The sequence below is a fragment of the Synchiropus splendidus genome, chromosome 15 (assembly GCF_027744825.2).
Source record: "Synchiropus splendidus isolate RoL2022-P1 chromosome 15, RoL_Sspl_1.0, whole genome shotgun sequence".
Classification (NCBI taxonomy): Eukaryota; Metazoa; Chordata; class Actinopteri; order Syngnathiformes; family Callionymidae; genus Synchiropus; species Synchiropus splendidus.
Window position 1 is genome coordinate 5,258,781 of NC_071348.1, and position 17,330 is coordinate 5,276,110.

Consider the following 17,330-nt stretch of genomic DNA (forward strand, 5'->3'; position numbering starts at 1 on the left):
CTGTCGTCCCTTTGGCTGCTCTCAGGAGCTCCCTCCATCTCCTCTTCCTTTTCATCTTCCAAAGCAATGTGCCACGGTCGTGACGCTGCTGAACAGACGTGAATAAATTACCAGGATCTGATTTGTTTATAGGTCAGTTGAAGATGCCAGGTCACATTCTCATCTGCCTTTTCTGATTCAACAATACGGAACCCGAGTCAAAAGCATTCGCCAAAGAATGCTGACAACTGGATTTGTTTGGGAGGAAAGTGAGAGCCTAATGAGGATGTGATGGTGCTTGTGTGTTTGCAGAGTGGTCGCCAGTGGAGCAGCGGAGCCAGCGCTCCACTCCCACTGTGTTATACACGCAGCCGTGCCAGAATCTAATTTGGATGCTCCCAGGTCAGCATAGTTTGTCAGCCAGCCGGCAAGTCGGTCAGCCAGGCAAGTAAACTGCCAAATGGAGAATGATCATTTCCTCCTGAATAGATTTTACCGTCATTATTTTGCATTCCACTTCGGATGGTATGCAAACACTCTTGAAGTCATGAGGAAGTTCTTCTTCATGACATGGCTTAATCTGCAGCATATGTGAGCCCTCCTTAGTTCACAAATGAAGTAATCGCTCCCATTCATGAGGAAAACTTGCAGCACTCCTACGAGCATAACTGCTCCAACTAGCAGCGAGAAAGACGTCAGGAGGGAGCATCTGGACGCGCTGGCCTAGTGGTTCCCACATGATCTGGCACTCCAAAAATCAAAGCTTCCTGTCAGAGCACCCCCTAGGACTTTTGGACTCGCTCTATACTCATGAGTCATGGGGTGGGAACCTGCTCAATGTTACAAGTCCAGGCAGAATGAGGTGGTTTGTGAGATTGGAGCAAGGCTTGATCTTGGTCCAACAGTCCTCTGATGTCCTCAAACAAAGATCATAAAACCCATTTACCAGAAAATCAAAACATGAGTTTCAGTCATCAGTATTGAATTTCACTGCTTCTGCATTGTGTTAGCTCATTTGTTAACAAGTAACAGTCATTGGCGAGTGGGAGAAACGGAGATCTGTCTCAAAGTGCAGCCAGAAAGCAGCAGTCATCTTCCTGGAATTGATGGTTTACTTCTCTCTATGGGCTGAGACGGACATCCGAGGTTAGGGGCCTCACCGGCCTGTGAGGAGGCAGAGAAGCACAAATCAGCAGGAACAGCGACTTGAAAGGTTCATGTGATAAATGGAAGCACCAGACTCTCACTGCAGGATGGACTTCAAAGATTCAGAATTGATAGACTGTTGATGGAGCGGCGATGCAGAGCCTCTCCACAGGGACATCAAAGTTATCTCGAATCGCAGATGATTTCAAATCTCACAAAGCAAATGGAACTGGTAAATCAGCCAAAATGACAGTGTTAGACTCCTGTGCCGAGACCCTCCATGAATCATCGATCATCACACAATATCGACTGATATGAATTCCAAAAGCTTTTGTGGGCTTTGAACCTTTTAAGGGGTCACTAATGGAGCTGCAAGTCTTACAGCGAACGACCTTCATTAAACACATGTCCTCATTCACATGACCTTCTTACACATGTCCATCACTCACTGACCTTCATCCAGGTTTCTAACATGATAACAGCATGGACGATTCCATCCATCCAGCTATTGACCTTTCAAAACAACATTAAGCTCTTATTCACAAGAGTGTCCTTTACAGGGTTGTTCATCTGCCCACACGCCATTTAAATCTGAGCCACGAGGCTCCTGGCACAAATCACTCCATCCATCCACCCATCCATCCATCCATCCATCCATCCATCCATCCATCCATCCATCCACCCATCCATCCATCCACCCATCCATCCATCCATCCATCCATCCATCCATCCATCCAGCCGTCTGTCACACTGCACAAAGTAGTTGGACTATTGCATCCACTGTCTCCCATTGCCAACCTACATGTGCCTCAAGCTCTCATCCTTGGACAGACCATTTGTCACCGACAGACACCAAAGCATTGACCCATTTGATCCCTGGAACCGGACCTAATCCTCCAACCTGGACACTGAATTCACATTATTATTCATTTTTCATCCTGCACCACCATAACAACGCAAAACAAGGTACTTATCCTTGTCTACAAGGCCAGAGCAGATTCTATCCCTCTGGTCCAGACCATTACTCTCTTTAAAGCTCCATGTTCTTGTTTCCAAATCCATCCTGGAGGTCGCAGCCGTTGTTAAAAACCTTCCCCGTCCTCCGTCAGTTCCATATTGTTGATTAATATTGATTGAGTCGGCTGAATTTTGCATGGCTTTGTCTGCTCAAGGGAATCGTTTTCTCTGTGAGCTTCAGTCACAAGGACCTGTCACATAAATATCACGGAGCCAGGACAAAGTGCTTTCACCCATTCGTGACCCCACGGAAATTCAAAATGAGTCACCGTCGACGACAAGTGCGCCGCATGTTCATTTTCCTCCTGAAGGACTGAAGGATCACGGATGTGAGGACGGTTCACTGGGTCTTCTATTGAACAGGGTTCGGGTTAGATTTTCAAGTTCCTGTGCAACATCTTTGATAACGTTGAAATCTACATCCAAACCCAGGACTGGTAACAACTTTCTGCCGACTGTATTGAGTTTGCCAAATCAAACAAGTGTGTGTTTGTGTCTCCTCCAGCGATCTCAATCACAGAGCAGAGTTCAGTTTCAATTACTCATGCGATAGGTTTTCAGTCTCCGAGGCTCAGAAACCATTTATATGCTAATCAGCCAGACAGCGGTAATAAGTTGAAATATAAAGACATCTGCTGCCTGATCAGATCTGATGTTAGAGAGCCAACATTGGCCTTTGCAATTTGCTCTCGCACCTCCAGTTAGTGTTTCGTGTTAAAGGATGAGTGATGTAATGAGCCGGCCACTTCCTGGAGGTGAGGCGCTTGTAACGGAGTGTCAGTCAAGCAGCTGCTTCAGATGTCGAGCATGGGGAACAGCGCATCACACGGAGCGTCATCTGTGAGGCTAAAATGCTGAGGAAAACTAGAGTTTGGAATCAGAGTTCAGAGTTAGAGTTGGGCTAGTTTCAGGGAAAGTCAGGGGAGTGTTGCCTTCAGGGTTAGGTTTTAGCATGTGGGGATAGGATCAGAGTAGGTTCATAGGGTTAGGCTATGGTCCGGGTTAGCGTTATAGAGTTAGCCATGACAATAGATCCCCAGTAAAGTATTTCCCTGACTAATACAGAAATGAAAGAACCATATATCAAAGATGCTGTTTAAGGTTGTTGAGGACAAGACACGGCGACAGCAAATCCATTAACTGGTTTCAGAGGAAGCTGTTTGTAGACCAAAACAGAAGCTTGATAAAGGAAAGGAAATATAATACGGGAGTGAGAGTCGCCTGCGGTCAAAATATTTCGTCCCTCTGTTGTCATGAAGCTATATGGTGTTGCGTAAGCGGGCCTGATTCTAATTACAGGCATGCGGCGACAAATATCGGCGTGGAATTGAATATAAATAACAAGCGCAGCAGAATCAATCACGCAAACGTAATGAGATGGTCGCTACAGGGATCGGACGTCGCGGTGTGATGAGAATGGAAACGCACAACAGAGCCCAAGACCGTGGCAGCAGTGGAGTGTGTGCATGCCGTCTCACCCTGCTGCTCTCACTTCAAGGGCCAGAATGAGATCAATGCCCGGGAAGAGCGGAGGGAGCGGACTACAAATGGAGGAGCCTTTAATCACCTCTCACGGTTCGCTGTGGTGTGAAAGTTCTGAGGCTGGGAGAAGGTTTAATCACCAGCGGCGCCGAGAGGAGTCAAGTTGGTGCTAATGAAGGGCAGGCAGGACCTGCGGACACAAACGAAACCAGAGACAACACTGAAATCTAAACATGTTCCCCTCCACCGATCTGGAGTTAAGCAGGACCACGTCTGTCATCTTTTAGATTCATGCTGCATGCCAATGACACGCACGGCAAACCTGTCCGGGAACGTTTAGGATTTACTTAAACACAACTCTTTGACTGCTCGTGTCAAAGACAGATGGAGGTTGGACCGTCAGTGGTTGAGATGGACCCTGCCAAGGGTCTTCGTTCAGAATCTGAATCACAAAATTGTTCAGTAATGAAAAACAAGAGTGGGTATTTATTTTAGGTGGTGCTGGGGACTAATAAAATAAAAATATTTTTTAAATGAAATGGAATATGCTTGAGCGCAATACTTCTGCTCTGGTTTATGAAACAGAAAATGCTATTTACAGACCAAACTAACAAAGGAAGGGCGAACCCAAACACTGTAGCAGCCATTGGAACAGTTCATGTTTTCTGTGAGAAAAACTGTGAGAAAAGTGTGAGGGAGAGAGTTCAAATGGGAAAAAAGTAAGGTCATAGTTAAAGTGGTTTATATATATATATATATATATATATATATATATATACATATATTATGACCTCCGACAACACAAATGTCACAGTGACTTGTGCAAAGTTGGAATGATTGTTTATCGTTTTGGGGTCGCTGGTCTCCGTCCAATCGCCATTCTTCATGTGCTGAAGGCTTTTGCTGACCGGTGATAATTATCTGAGCCCACAGTCAACGAGCAGGCGGCCATTGTGAGAGAGCGTGGCGTCATCCATCAACGTTCATAATAGGCTGCGGAGTGGGATCTCTCGGTCAAACCATAATCCACGTGTGGAGGGTCACACCGAGGGATAACACGTCCTCCTGACACCCTCTTTATCGGAGGGTCTGATTCCTCCTTAAGAGCCCGTCCACCAGGACCCGTCAGGATAACAAGAGGCGACGACCCCGGAGGCGACCGGGGTTAATGAAGAAGGTGCGGTGAGAGACCTCATTAGCAGGAACCTTTGATGATATGTCCATGGAAGCCCGGACGGTGGATCCAGGTGTGGCTGAGATCCTGACCTTGTTGAGGTGGTAAACGGCTATTAAAGCACAGGTGGCCACCGAGACCAGCGTGTGAAGTTTACGGCCGACGAGGAAACGGGTCATGAATTCAAATGTGTGAGATAAGTCGGGAACATGGAGCTGCGCTATCTGACTCACAAGTGTTGAATGATAAGACCCCAGATGAGATATGAGGAGATGTTTGCGTGGTCATTATCACTACCTCAAACGAGAAGGGCGGTTGGACAACGACAGCTCTTCAGAGGCCCCTGACGTGTCGGTCGATAACAGCAATCATTGGGCATCACGCTTGAAGGTTTGTCACATTCCTGAGGGAAATAAAACGTTATTGAGCACAAGATAATAGTGCGCTTGTTTTTCATTAGATCACACTCATTTCCTTTCCATTACAAGATTTTACAAATTTGGTCCCAGATGGAACTTTGCAGGAACTATTTTAGTTCTTAGAGCTGCCTTCTTCTCTGGAGCCTTTTGAGTTTAGGGCAGAGGTGGGCAGTTAAATTTCCTAAAGGGCCACATTATAAACTGTGACTGTTGTGAGGGGCCGCCGTGGCAAAAGACAGATGGCGATGACGAAGAAACGTGATTAAAAAAAGGACAAAATGAACCATTAAAGGTTCAATTGAAGCAAGGATATTAAGAAGTGCAAATATGACATGAAACCTATAAAAATATTCCATTTAATATGCGATTTAATTTGAATATAAATAATAAAACTATAGCACAAATACCAATGAAATATTAAAAAGAAATTAATTTTTAAATCTATTTTCTTTCAATGTATTTTGAGGAACAAAAAATGGCAGACGAGAAGAAATTTTAGTCCTGATCATGTTATAATTACCATTGAAATAGTAATGCTAAGAAAGAAACACGACAAAAAAAGAGTCAGAAAAATGACTTCTTATTAGTTGTATAGTTTTAGTCTGACCTCATGAGGGCCGCAAAAACACAGACAGAGGGCCGCATATGGCCCCGAGGCCGCACTTTGCCCAGGTCTGGTTTAGGGTATGTAAGACAAACATGTGTCAGTGTGTGCGTGCGTTTTAGCTTATCCATCCTAGTGTGGGCCAGTTTAGGGGAAACACTTCCTTATGGGGCCCTTATGCCTTTGTGGGGCCCTTTTGCTGTACCCCACAAGATTAAGCGTCAATTTGAGGATGAAAGCTACAAAATAACTGGGTCATTATCATCGGGTTTCACTTTGGTTCAGAGTCCTGGTGAAGGATACCCATTTCTTTTGGGTGGTTAGGTGTAGAGTGAGTCATGGCAAAATGAACCCCACTAGTTTTGTTTGGATCATAACAAGGTGAACAAGTGAACCAACTTCAACTGGTGTTCATCCCTGGATCACATCTGAAAACGTTTAGACAGACTCACAGCCTGAGCTAATAAAGCCAACGGCAAATCAGTGTCTTAATGTGGACAGTTTATTGGTAACATGAGCCAAACCTTCAGATTTGTTACTCACCGCAATACTTTGGTGTCAGCTTTTGAGAGGAAGTGAGACGACCCTCCTACAGAGCTGCAGCTCAAAAGGTTTCAGGAACCTTTCTGGGATTTAGTTCCTGGTTCCAAAATGGCTCAGTTCCTGTCGTAACTGAAACAGCACGATAAGAGGGAACATGCTTCCTAAAATGCTAGCACTGCTCAATCTGTCCTCCCTCTTGTTTCGATACAGTGTTTCAAAACCTTCCTTCTTTCTCCGTCTGAACACTGACCCGATCACGGTGGGGCTCTGAAATCTGAAATCACCCTCCACAAACCAATGCGGATCCTCACATTACAGTGGAACGATGATAAACTCCAGGTTTGTATTGAACCAGACGTTGGTGATAAAAACTAGAGGACACACTTTCATTCTGACTTCCAAGGCGATCGTGATCTGGGTGACATCGGGAGACAAAAGGCGAGGTGACGCGGTAGACAAACAGCCATGGCTGCATGACTGTTATTGACCTCTGGATCACACTGCTGAAAGGAAGAGCCTGCCAGCCCATTCAACTTATGGGCTATAAAAGTCCAATTCAATCAGCATGTGAAGGAAACACGAGGCTTATGCTTATTCATCCATGCTGACCACATGCAGTTTGTCCATTTCAGCCGGTCTGAGCACAGTGGGTGGCACACTTCATTATTCCCTCCTGAAATTGAATTTCCTTATTGATGCTTTTTGGAAAAGTTTGTTTCTCTCACAGTGTAGCAGTAGAGCCCTTTTGTGGATAGACGGCTCGCAGTTTTCAGTCCAAGGGCGAGTAAATATTGTGTTTATTCCCAAATAATTAGTCTCCATAGACCGCGTTCATTTCTGTTCAGAATATTCTCAGAGTGGCGCGTGAACCAACAGACGGACCAATGGATCTTTGTCGCCATCTATTGGAGGTCGTGGAAAAGGTGCGAAGCGGAAGCCACCAGCGTGTCAAAAATAATCTAACAATAGAATTAAACTCCTCATTCAAGAATAGAAGTTATCAAAAACATACCAAGACAAACATGCCGCTGCATGTGTATTTATTTTGACGGTGGAATTCGATCCCGCTTGTCCGGTGTGACCGCTAACTGGAATCAAACGCATCCTGCGCAGTCATGTGACGGGTCATGAGGAAGTAAACAGTGCATAGAGCATTCCCGCAGACTCGAATTAATGGAAGAAGAAATGCCTAAATAATTCCACAAAACATCAACTGGTATTTATGTTTTCTTTCTTCGGAGTGTTGTAACGTGGTTATCGATTGGCGTGTGGATAAAGGTTAGCTGTGCAGATCGGAGCTACCGTTAGCTTGATAAGTTTCGATGCTTTTATATCAACTCAAATATCATGAACATTTGGAATTAAGGTGTTTGGTGCGTGATTCGCGTTTTAGGTAAGCATCAGTGATCTTAAACATCGGGCCAAATCCGAGCATTATTTCTATTTATCAAACCGTTGGACAGTGTTTTATGTAACGTGGTGTACGAGGACAGTTCTATGACATGAAAGTGTCTCTCACCTTATCCACCTTCCATAAATCTATCTCATATTGTGTCACAGTTTGGGAGACCTTACTTGGCATCTTGGTCCTAATCCAGCAGCTATGGTGGACTTCCTGGCAGACAACAACTTGTGCGGTCAGGCCGTACTGAGGATCGTGTCGAGGGGCAATGCCATCATCGCTGAGCTTCTTCGCCTCTCTGACTTCATCCCTGCGGTCTTCAGGCTCAAGGATAAGAGCGACCAGCAGAAATATGGAGACATCATCTGTGACTTCAGCTATTTCAAGGTGAGATTTAGGAGGGGGAGGTTATTAACAGTCCATTTTATGGATATTCGAGACCACAAACCAACCACAAAAATGACTCCTATAATTGATGTCTGTACACAAGCAGAAATAGTTGAGCTCCTCTAATAGTCGTATCCAAACTCAACTCTCAGCTCAGACGGTTTCCTCTCCTTGCCCCTCCCCTCCTCTCTGCAGGGTCAGGAGTACTACGAGGGGAAGCTGGAGGCCAAACCGGAACTTCAGGACCTGGACGAAGAGTTCAGGGAGAACAACATTGAGATTCTGTCCAGGTTCTATCTAGCGTTCGAGAGCGTCCACAAATACATCGTGGACCTCAACAGGTGAGTGGAGCCGAGGTAGAATCCTAAATCGTGAATCTTGTCATCTCTGAGGCGGTTAAATTTGACTCAGATATCTGGACGACCTTCACGAGGGGGTGTACATCCAGCAGACACTGGAGACGGTGCTCCTGAACGAGGACGGGAAACAGCTCCTGGTGAGTCAGTTTCAGACTTCAGTCCATGTTTTTTTTGCGTGTCTTCATCCACAGTCACACTTTGAACCATCACGAACAGAGATTCTAATGCGTGGATCGTTCCTCCTCTCCAGTGTGAAGCTCTGTATCTCTACGGAGTCATGTTGCTTGTTATCGACCAGAAAATCGAGGGAGAGGTCAGAGAGAGGATGCTGGTGTCCTACTACAGATACAGGTACGAGTGTGACTCAGCGAATAGATGAAACAACACACTCTGACTCATGACTCCTCCGTGCTGCAGTAAACAATGAAACTCACTGTGAGTGAAGACAACTCACAAAACCCATGACGCTTTTGAGTGTTCTGCTGCAGTTTGGCTTTAACCATGGAGGGACTTTGGTCGAACCCCAAAAAAATCATCCGCAACAGATCCAATAATCCAAACTACTCACAGTACTACTGCAATACTACATGAATGTTATTGAAAACTGCAAAACTAATCAAACACAACACCTATAACTAACTATAAATGACTAAAAGCTTTGGCAAATTACAAAACACCAGACTCAAGTAGGAACTACAAAAACAAATGGCCAAACTCAGCTGAGTGAACACTGACCACAACAACACAAGTCCTTCAGTAGTCTGTCTTCTGGTCAGTGCTGCTCGATCCGCCGGCGACTCAAACCTGGACGACATCTGCAAACTCCTGCGCAGCACCGGGTACTCCAGCCAGCCCGGGGCCAAGCGACCCACCAGCTACCCCGAGACCTACTTCCAGAGAGTTCCCATCAGCAGCACCTTCATCAGCATGGTCGTCGGCCGACTGCGCTCCGACGACATCTACAACCAAGTGAGACATATCGAGCTGTATATAGCCAAACTTAACACTAAGCTTCCTTCATTTTTATTGTGTCAGGTCTCCGCCTACCCTCTACCCGAACACCGCAGCACAGCGCTAGCTAACCAGGCTGCCATGTTGTATGTCTGCCTCTACTTCAGTCCGTCCATCCTGCACACGCAACAGGCCAAAATGAGGGAGATTGTCGACAAGTACTTTCCTGACAACTGGGTGAGAAAGTTACGCTTACCGTATTTTCCAGACTGTAAGCCGCCAGTTTTTTCTCGTGGTCTGACCTCTGTGGCTTATACCACGATGCGGCTAATATATGGATTTTTACAAGGGATGCTCCAATCGATGGGCCACCTATTATGAAAGGCTGATCTCGGTTAATGCCGATCACTGCCTGTCACTGCCGACCACAAAATCCGATCACATGTGATGCGTCCGCTCCTCCCTCCCTCCCTGCCAACTCGCCGCTCGCTTGGCAGCAGTATGTCTACTGTGGTTTTTTTTCAGTCTGTCATGTCAAGTTTGCACGTTAAAAGCACATGCACGTTAAAAGGTGTCAACGCCACAAATTAAATACAATATTTAAAACACCAGCACTTGACGGAGCACAGAGTGTTTTCCGTGCTCATGAAGGTGCAGGAACCAGCGGTCACTCGCAGACACCCACCAGTCTGAGCGTGACATTCAGAGCGCTAAGCACATTGCCCAAGAAATAATCATTAATTTCACCGAACCAGTTGACCAACCTTTCTCGGGTGTCGTTTTAGGACGGTATCGGCCGAATCCGTTGCTGTTTTGTGTGTGTCTGATGCAGCGTTCTTCGGCCACCTGAAACTTTTGCAAACATCCAGAGTAGGAACTTTCATAAAAGAGGTTGAAGACAGCTGGAGCATCTCTCATTTTTACAGTCTAAAGAGCGTTGTGCTGGCAACAATACTGAGCCTTGTCACATCAAACCGATGATATTTACCTTTAAAGTGCTAAAATTGTGCTGTTTCCGCCCGCGTGTCGGCAGCTCTTCCAACAGAGACGATCAACTGGAGGGTGAAAACAGCACATTTTGAGCACTTTAAATGTAAATAAGATGCGAGGAGTTCATGATTCAAGTTCAAAACATTGCCCGGATTGTTTCATGAGTCAGTCTTCATGCTGACTCCCGCACTGACGTTTACCAAACTAGAACTGGAAGATCGCTAGAAGTGATCCTCATGCATTTTCTGCGGCGCAGACAGCACCAGTGCACCTGTGGCTTATGCACCGGTGCGGCTTACGTACGAAAAAGATCTATTTTCCTTCTTAAATTTTGTGGGTGTGGCTAATATTCCGGTGCGCTCTATAGTCCGGAGAATATGGTAAGTATGTTGTATTACCAGTGAAAGCTTGCCTGCTTTTCAGTGGAATATTGGCCATGGATGAGCTTGAATGAGTCTCTGTTTCTTCATCAGGTCATCAGCATCTACATGGGGATCACAGTCAACCTGGTGGAGGCCTGGGAGCCTTACAAAGCTGCCAAGACTGCACTGAACTACACTTTAGACTCTGCTAACGTCAAGGAGCAGGTACCAGAACAAAGTAAAAGTGTTACAATGAGTCATTCACAGACAAATATCAATTGCCTTTTTCTTGCTCAGTCGACTCGCTACGCCGCCAGCGTGGAGACTCTGAGGCCTCAGGTGCAGCAGCTGCTGAAGGAGGGGTTCCTGCGCGAGGAGATCGTCCTGGACAACATCCCCAAACTGCTCAACTGCCTGAGAGACTGCAACGTCACCATCCGCTGGCTGATGCTGCACTCTGCCGAGTCAGGTGAGAGCACATCAGTTCTGTCACGTGATAGTAAATAGAGAGTCACGACCGAGTCTGTGGTGTTTATGTGGCAGCCTACGACCTGAACAACAAGCGCCTGCGTCAGATGAAGGATCAGGTGCTCAACGACTCCAAGTACAACTCCAAAATACTCTTCCAGCTGCTGCTCGACACGGCGCAGTTTGAGTTCACGCTGAAAGAGGTGAGGTCTCTTTGCTTTTGTGGCCTTTCTCTTGTCAATAATCATTTGCTCATTTCAGTTTCCTTTTGCCTTTTCTTATTTTATGGTTGTAGTTTAATTTTGATATACTATTGAGGTTTTGCTGTCTATTTTTTGTCTTTAAAACAACTACTTAAGTAAAATATGAAACTATGAATAAAAGACACCGGCAACATTCTGTCTCCATTTCTGACCACTCAAACAGCCTCCAGAGAGAGGCCGCGCTGGAGACTTTAATTACTCTGGTCCAAAGTGAATTCCCTTCAAAAACCTGACTTTAATCCAGGGTCCTCTTCTTCAGAGGATCTGTCGTCTATTAGCACCCTGTGAGGCAGCATATGGCCAGCCAGTCTATCGTTAGGGAAGCTCCCAAATTTAATCTTCTCATTACACATCTCATCAGACTAATCCTCGCTCATCAGCCGCACATCTGTCCCTCCCCCAGATGTTCAAGCAGATGCTGTCAGAGAAGCAGATCAAGTGGGAGAGCTACAAGAAGGAGGGATCTGAGAGGATGACGGAGCTGGCAGAGGTCTTCTCTGGTGTCAAACCGCTGACCAGAGTCGAGAAGAACGGTAGGCTGCACAGCTAGTGATCCCATTGTCAACAAGTCTTTGGGCAGCAATGTATGAGCTGCTGCTGAGCTGCAGTGAGCTGTGGGCCAACCTAAAGATTCTGGTCGACTCCTGTCACCGGCTGTCAACTGTACACTGCTTAGTGCGAGTGAGTCTGGCGCCCCCTATTGGTCCGTGAAAATCGGAGACACTTTTTCTACCTTGCCGTTCACTTCCATGAATGGACTGGTGGGGATGAGGATGCTGCCCTGTCTGGTTCACCACTCACTCCTCTGTCCTCTCTCAGAGAACCTCCAAGCTTGGTTCAGAGAAATCTCCAAGCAGATCGAGTCCCTGAACTACGAGGACTCGACGGCTGCTGGGAGGAAGACAGTCCAGCTGATTCAGGCGCTCGTGGAGGTGAGGAGTCGTGGTGCCAAACAGGTTGGTTACAACAGCAATAGAACCCTCTCTGTGGTCTGATCAGGTCCAGGAGTTCCACCAGCTGGAGTCCAACCTGCAGGTCTGTCAGTTTCTGGCCGACACCAGAAAGTTCCTGCACCAGATGATTCGCACCATCAACATCAAGGAGGAGGTGCTCATCACCATGCAGATCGTGGGAGATCTGTCCTACGCTTGGCAGATAATTGACAGGTGAGAACAGCCTCCTCATCTGCCTGGTGCGTCCCCATTTTAAACCCACCTGCTGATGATCGCACAGAAACATCTCAGGTTCTTCTCTCGAGCTGGTTTTGGTTTTATTTTGACAGCAGCATAACTGCTCTGCTCTGCCCTCTTGGGGTCTAACTTCCCTCCACTAATGTTTTATTCTGCAGCTTCACATCAATTATGCAGGAGAGCATCCGAGTTAATCCCTCTATGGTCACCAAGCTGCGAGCTACTTTTCTGAAGGTGAGGAACACACGTCGCCTGACGTGACCCCGAAGGCGAGGCGTCCACTGATCCTAAAGTTATGGCTCTTGCGTCTCCAGCTGGCGTCTGCGCTGGACCTCCCGCTGCTGCGCATCAACCAGGCCAACAGCGCCGACCTGCTGAGCGTCTCGCAGTTCTACTCAGGAGAATTGGTCGCTTATGTCCGAAAGGTACTTTTGAAGAAGGAGGGCTTTTACCTCATATTCTAGGAAATGAGGCGCACATGCTGTTAATGATCTCCCCATCACTCCAGCTGTGTCAGAAACAGCTGCGGCCCTGATTCATGTTCCCGCCTCCATCTGCTCTGGCAATTCACCCCCAAAAAGAGCTCCGGAGTCAGTGTGTGCCTTCAGGAGCTATTATTCTGGTGCTGGTGTTGAAGGCTCTTCTACGAGTCCCTGGCGCCGAACCATCTGTTTATGGCGCCGACATCGATTAGTGTCAGAAATTCAATTAGCACTCTGTTGTTTCCAGGTTCTACAGATCATCCCAGAGAGCATGTTCACGAGTCTGGCCAAGATCATCAAGCTTCAGATCCACGACATCATGGAGGTCCCCACGCGGCTGGACAAGGACAAGCTCAAGGACTTCTCGCAGCTCAGCGCTCGCTACGAGGTGGGGCGAAGAGTGACCTGATCTTGAACGCGTCACTGACTCCCTGAAGAACATGCGACACACATGGTTTTATATTTGGGACACTGACTTGAATGTGAAATGTTTCAGGTGGCAAAACTGACCCATGACATCTCCATCTTTACTGAGGGCATCCTGATGATGAAGACGACTCTCGTGGGTATAATCAAGGTAAGATCTGCGGTGGTAATTCAAGACTGTGTCCCATTTCTCACCCTAACATTCGTAACACTGGGCTCTGTGCGTCACGTGTCAATGTAGTGTGTTCCAATACTCCTAAGAGTGAGGGCACTCGCCCTTCACCACCTGAAATGAAACCGAGGGGGCTGCGGAGCTGACTTGAAACCATGTGGCAATATGAAGTGTGGATAGATTTCCAGGATACTAAAGTACTTTATTTCAAAACAATGTTGGCGAGGACAACAGGGACATTTTAGTAACAAGGAATACTCTTCCATTTGTTTGCTTTCTCTGGTATCACATGTTAGTGACCCAAATGGTCGACCGTGTCTGACAACATGAACAATACAACATGTATGTACAACAGAATGTTTTTATTTCTTCTTAACAAACAGCAGTCGACTAGCATCCAGGCTAACGTTAGCATCCTCATACCTCTAACAGATCTATCATCGCAACATAGTGAGCTTTGGCTCCGCCCACTTCTTCTCTGTTGGTTCACCAAACCACGTGAGATGATCAGTGCCGATGCAAGAGGTTGCAAAAATGCAGCACAGCAGCCGATGACACCTTGTCTTTACGAGTGACGTCATGAAGTGTTGTCCCAATTCTTAGGGACGTCAGTCACTTCACTTGGTCGTCGGAGGGCACTTCATAGTGGAAGCCACTTATAACCAAGTGCTAGTGTTAGGGTGAGAATCATGACTGATGTTCCAGTTCTGGTTCAGAATCTCTATAAAAGTCGCCCATCTTGGTTCTGCAGGTTGACCCGAAGCAACTTTTGGAGGACGGCATCAGGAAGGAGCTGGTGAAGAGAGTGGCGTACGCTCTGCACAAAGGATTGATTTTCAACCCCAAAGCTAAGGTCGGGCCGTCCATCCCTCATCTGCTCTAATCTAATTGGCCCATGAGTCGTTGAAAAAGCCGTGGCCTCTTCTCCTCATTTGTTATTTTTATAGCTGCACACACTGACAGTATCAAATTCTCCTCCAGCCCAGCGAGCTGATGCCGAAGCTGCGAGAGATGGGCGCCACCATGGACGGCTTCTACCGCTCCTTCGAGTACATCCAGGACTACGTCAGCATCTACGGCCTGAAAATCTGGCAGGAGGAAGTGTCCCGCATCATCAACTACAATGTGGAGCAGGAGTGCAACAGCTTCCTGCGGACCATGGTTGTGTTCCTGGAATCAGGTCCGGTTGTTAGCTGGTGAGATACTGAGGCTTTGTCCTCCACCTCCACAGATCCAGGACTGGCAGAGCGTGTACCAGTCCACACACATCCCCATTCCCAAGTTCCCGCCTGTGGACGAGTCCGCTACATTCATCGGCCGCCTGTGCAGAGAGATCCTCCGAATCACTGATCCCAAGTCGGTCACCAGCGGTGAGTCAAGTCCTCTCAGACGCCAGCTGACGTGGTTGCTCCTCCAGGGCCACCTGCTACATCGACCAGATGAACACCTGGTACGACCTGAAGAGCCACCAGGAGGTGACCAACAACAGACTCTTCTCAGAGATCCAAAACACGCTGGGGACATTTGGGCTGAACGGACTGGACCGCTTGCTGTGCTTCATGATTGTCAAGGAGCTGCAGGTAACGCACACTCTCAGGTTGCTGCAAGGTTCTTAAAACACAAGCAGTTGAGTTGTTAAACAATCTGAGACGAATTAAGTGGATTCTTCTTGCAGAACTTCCTCACGCTTCAGAAAACCATCCTGAGGGACAAAGCTGTCGTGGAGGTTTTCAAAGCCATCTTGGGAGCCGTCAACCCAGTTCAGGGCATTGTGGGTCGGTACCAGCAGAAAGCACAGTGGCATCATATCTGGAGATGTTAAATGAAATGTGCTTCCCGCCAGCAAACGCCAGCAAAGTGTACTCCAGTGGCGTGGCCAAGACTCAGAAGATCTGGGGCTCCTATCTGGAGGCCATCATGAAGGTCGGACCAGAGGGGTGGAGGGGAGGCGTGTCTTTGAACCTAGCTAATGCTGGTTGGTCTGCAGGTGGGTCAGATGCAGATTCTCAGACAACAGATCACAAATGAGCTGAACTACTCCTGCAAGTTTGACTCCAAACATCTGTCTGCCGCGCTGGAGAACCTCAACAAGTCAGTTCACGATCCAACACTTCACGCGTCTCACGCTGACTTCTACATACAAATGAGATGTTATTCTAAATGAAATCATTATTACATGGGTTTTCGGACGTGTCCAGGTCCCTCCTGGCTGACATCGAAGCTCACTACCAGGACCCCACACTGCCGTACCCCAAGGAGGACAACACACTTCTGTATGAGATCACAGCCTACCTGGAAGCTGCAGGGATACACAACCCACTCAACAAGGTTCAGAGATCCATGTGTACTGTTGTTCTTCAGTGAAGGGAGCTGAGTCATCTAATACCGAGTAGCGCTCATGGATTCTTGTTTCTTCACTTCACAACAGATCTACATCACCACCAAGCGGCTTCCTTACTTCCCCATCATCAACTTCCTGTTCGTCATCGCTCAGCTGCCCAAACTTCAGTACAGTAAAAACCAAGGCAGGTTGATTCACCCCCTGCTCCGTTATGTAAACACACTTTTGGCCACACTGAGGTTTGCTCAGCAGACACGCCCCCCTTCCTTCTCCAGTGTAGCTTACATGCAGTAAAGATTCCACAGCTGAGGCCTTGTGATTTGTTGCAGGAATGACATGCAGGAAGGCCACGGACCCGGTGGACTGGCCCCCTCTGGTGGTGGGAATGCTCACACTGCTCAAACAGTTCCACTCCAGATACACACAGCAGTTTTTGGCCCTCATCGGCCAGTTCATCCGCTCCATCATGGAACAGTGCACCAGGTAAAATGAACCATTCGGCCGTCAAGTCACGGCTCTTGTCTATTCATCTTCTCATCTAAACCTTGCTTGTGACAGTCAAAAGATTCCCGACATGCCGTCTGACGTGGTGGGAGCTCTGATGTTCCTGGAGGACTATGTGAAGTACACAAAACTGTCCCGCAAGGCAAGTTCTCCCTACAGCTACCTTTGGTTCACAGTGATTTCAGAAAGTTTGACGTGACGCTCTTCTCCACAGGTGGTTGAAGCCCATGTGCCTAGTTTCATCTTTGATGAGTTCAGAACGATACTGTGAAGCCCTGACCCAGCATTTCAGCAGCTGTAGGGTCCTTGACATTTTACATCCTTGACCACACCACTAATGTCTTAATAAATATTGTATGTAGATAGAAAGTTTCAGCAAATCACTTTTTGTCTTAATACATTTGCAAAATAAAATGTGCTTAATGTGGTGTGAATGTGTTTGTTCACGACCCGACATCCAGTCTTATTTGGAAAAGACACGGCTTTCATTGAATTCGGAAGTTTTCGCGGCTCTTTCGCGCATTGTTCTTGTTGTCAAGTTCGTATTTTGGCACTGCGCCGTTCTCAGCACATTTTGTTTGACAGGAATTAATGATCTATTTGCCCGTGTGTACTGCTTTCAAAAAGTACTTACACATATGACATACTTTTAAGTTTGAGTAGGTTTTT

The 17,330-nt window shown here is 47.0% G+C and overlaps 1 protein-coding gene across 2 annotated transcripts; it reads left to right on the forward strand.

Annotated features, from left to right (window-relative positions):
• The first annotated feature begins 7,452 nt into the window (after positions 1-7,452).
• washc5 (WASH complex subunit 5) lies at positions 7,453-17,083 on the forward strand. 2 transcript variants are annotated; one of them, XM_053887707.1, is made up of 29 exons: positions 7,453-7,580; positions 7,925-8,153; positions 8,349-8,494; positions 8,565-8,649; positions 8,763-8,863; positions 9,289-9,481; positions 9,548-9,700; positions 10,927-11,040; positions 11,113-11,284; positions 11,359-11,486; positions 11,950-12,079; positions 12,366-12,478; positions 12,546-12,712; positions 12,895-12,970; positions 13,051-13,161; positions 13,466-13,606; positions 13,715-13,795; positions 14,568-14,669; positions 14,798-14,977; positions 15,048-15,172; positions 15,234-15,396; positions 15,492-15,591; positions 15,660-15,739; positions 15,804-15,907; positions 16,015-16,144; positions 16,245-16,341; positions 16,487-16,640; positions 16,716-16,803; positions 16,876-17,083. In XM_053887707.1, the coding sequence occupies exons 2-29, from the start codon at positions 7,968-7,970 to the stop codon at positions 16,930-16,932; spliced, it is 3,477 nt and encodes a 1,158-aa protein (XP_053743682.1). In that variant the 5' UTR covers positions 7,453-7,580; positions 7,925-7,967; the 3' UTR covers positions 16,933-17,083. The 2 variants fall into 2 exon arrangements, with proteins under 2 accessions (XP_053743682.1, XP_053743683.1); XM_053887708.1 differs by having other exon boundaries at positions 7,476-7,580; positions 7,963-8,153.
• Positions 17,084-17,330: the final 247 nt, after the last annotated feature.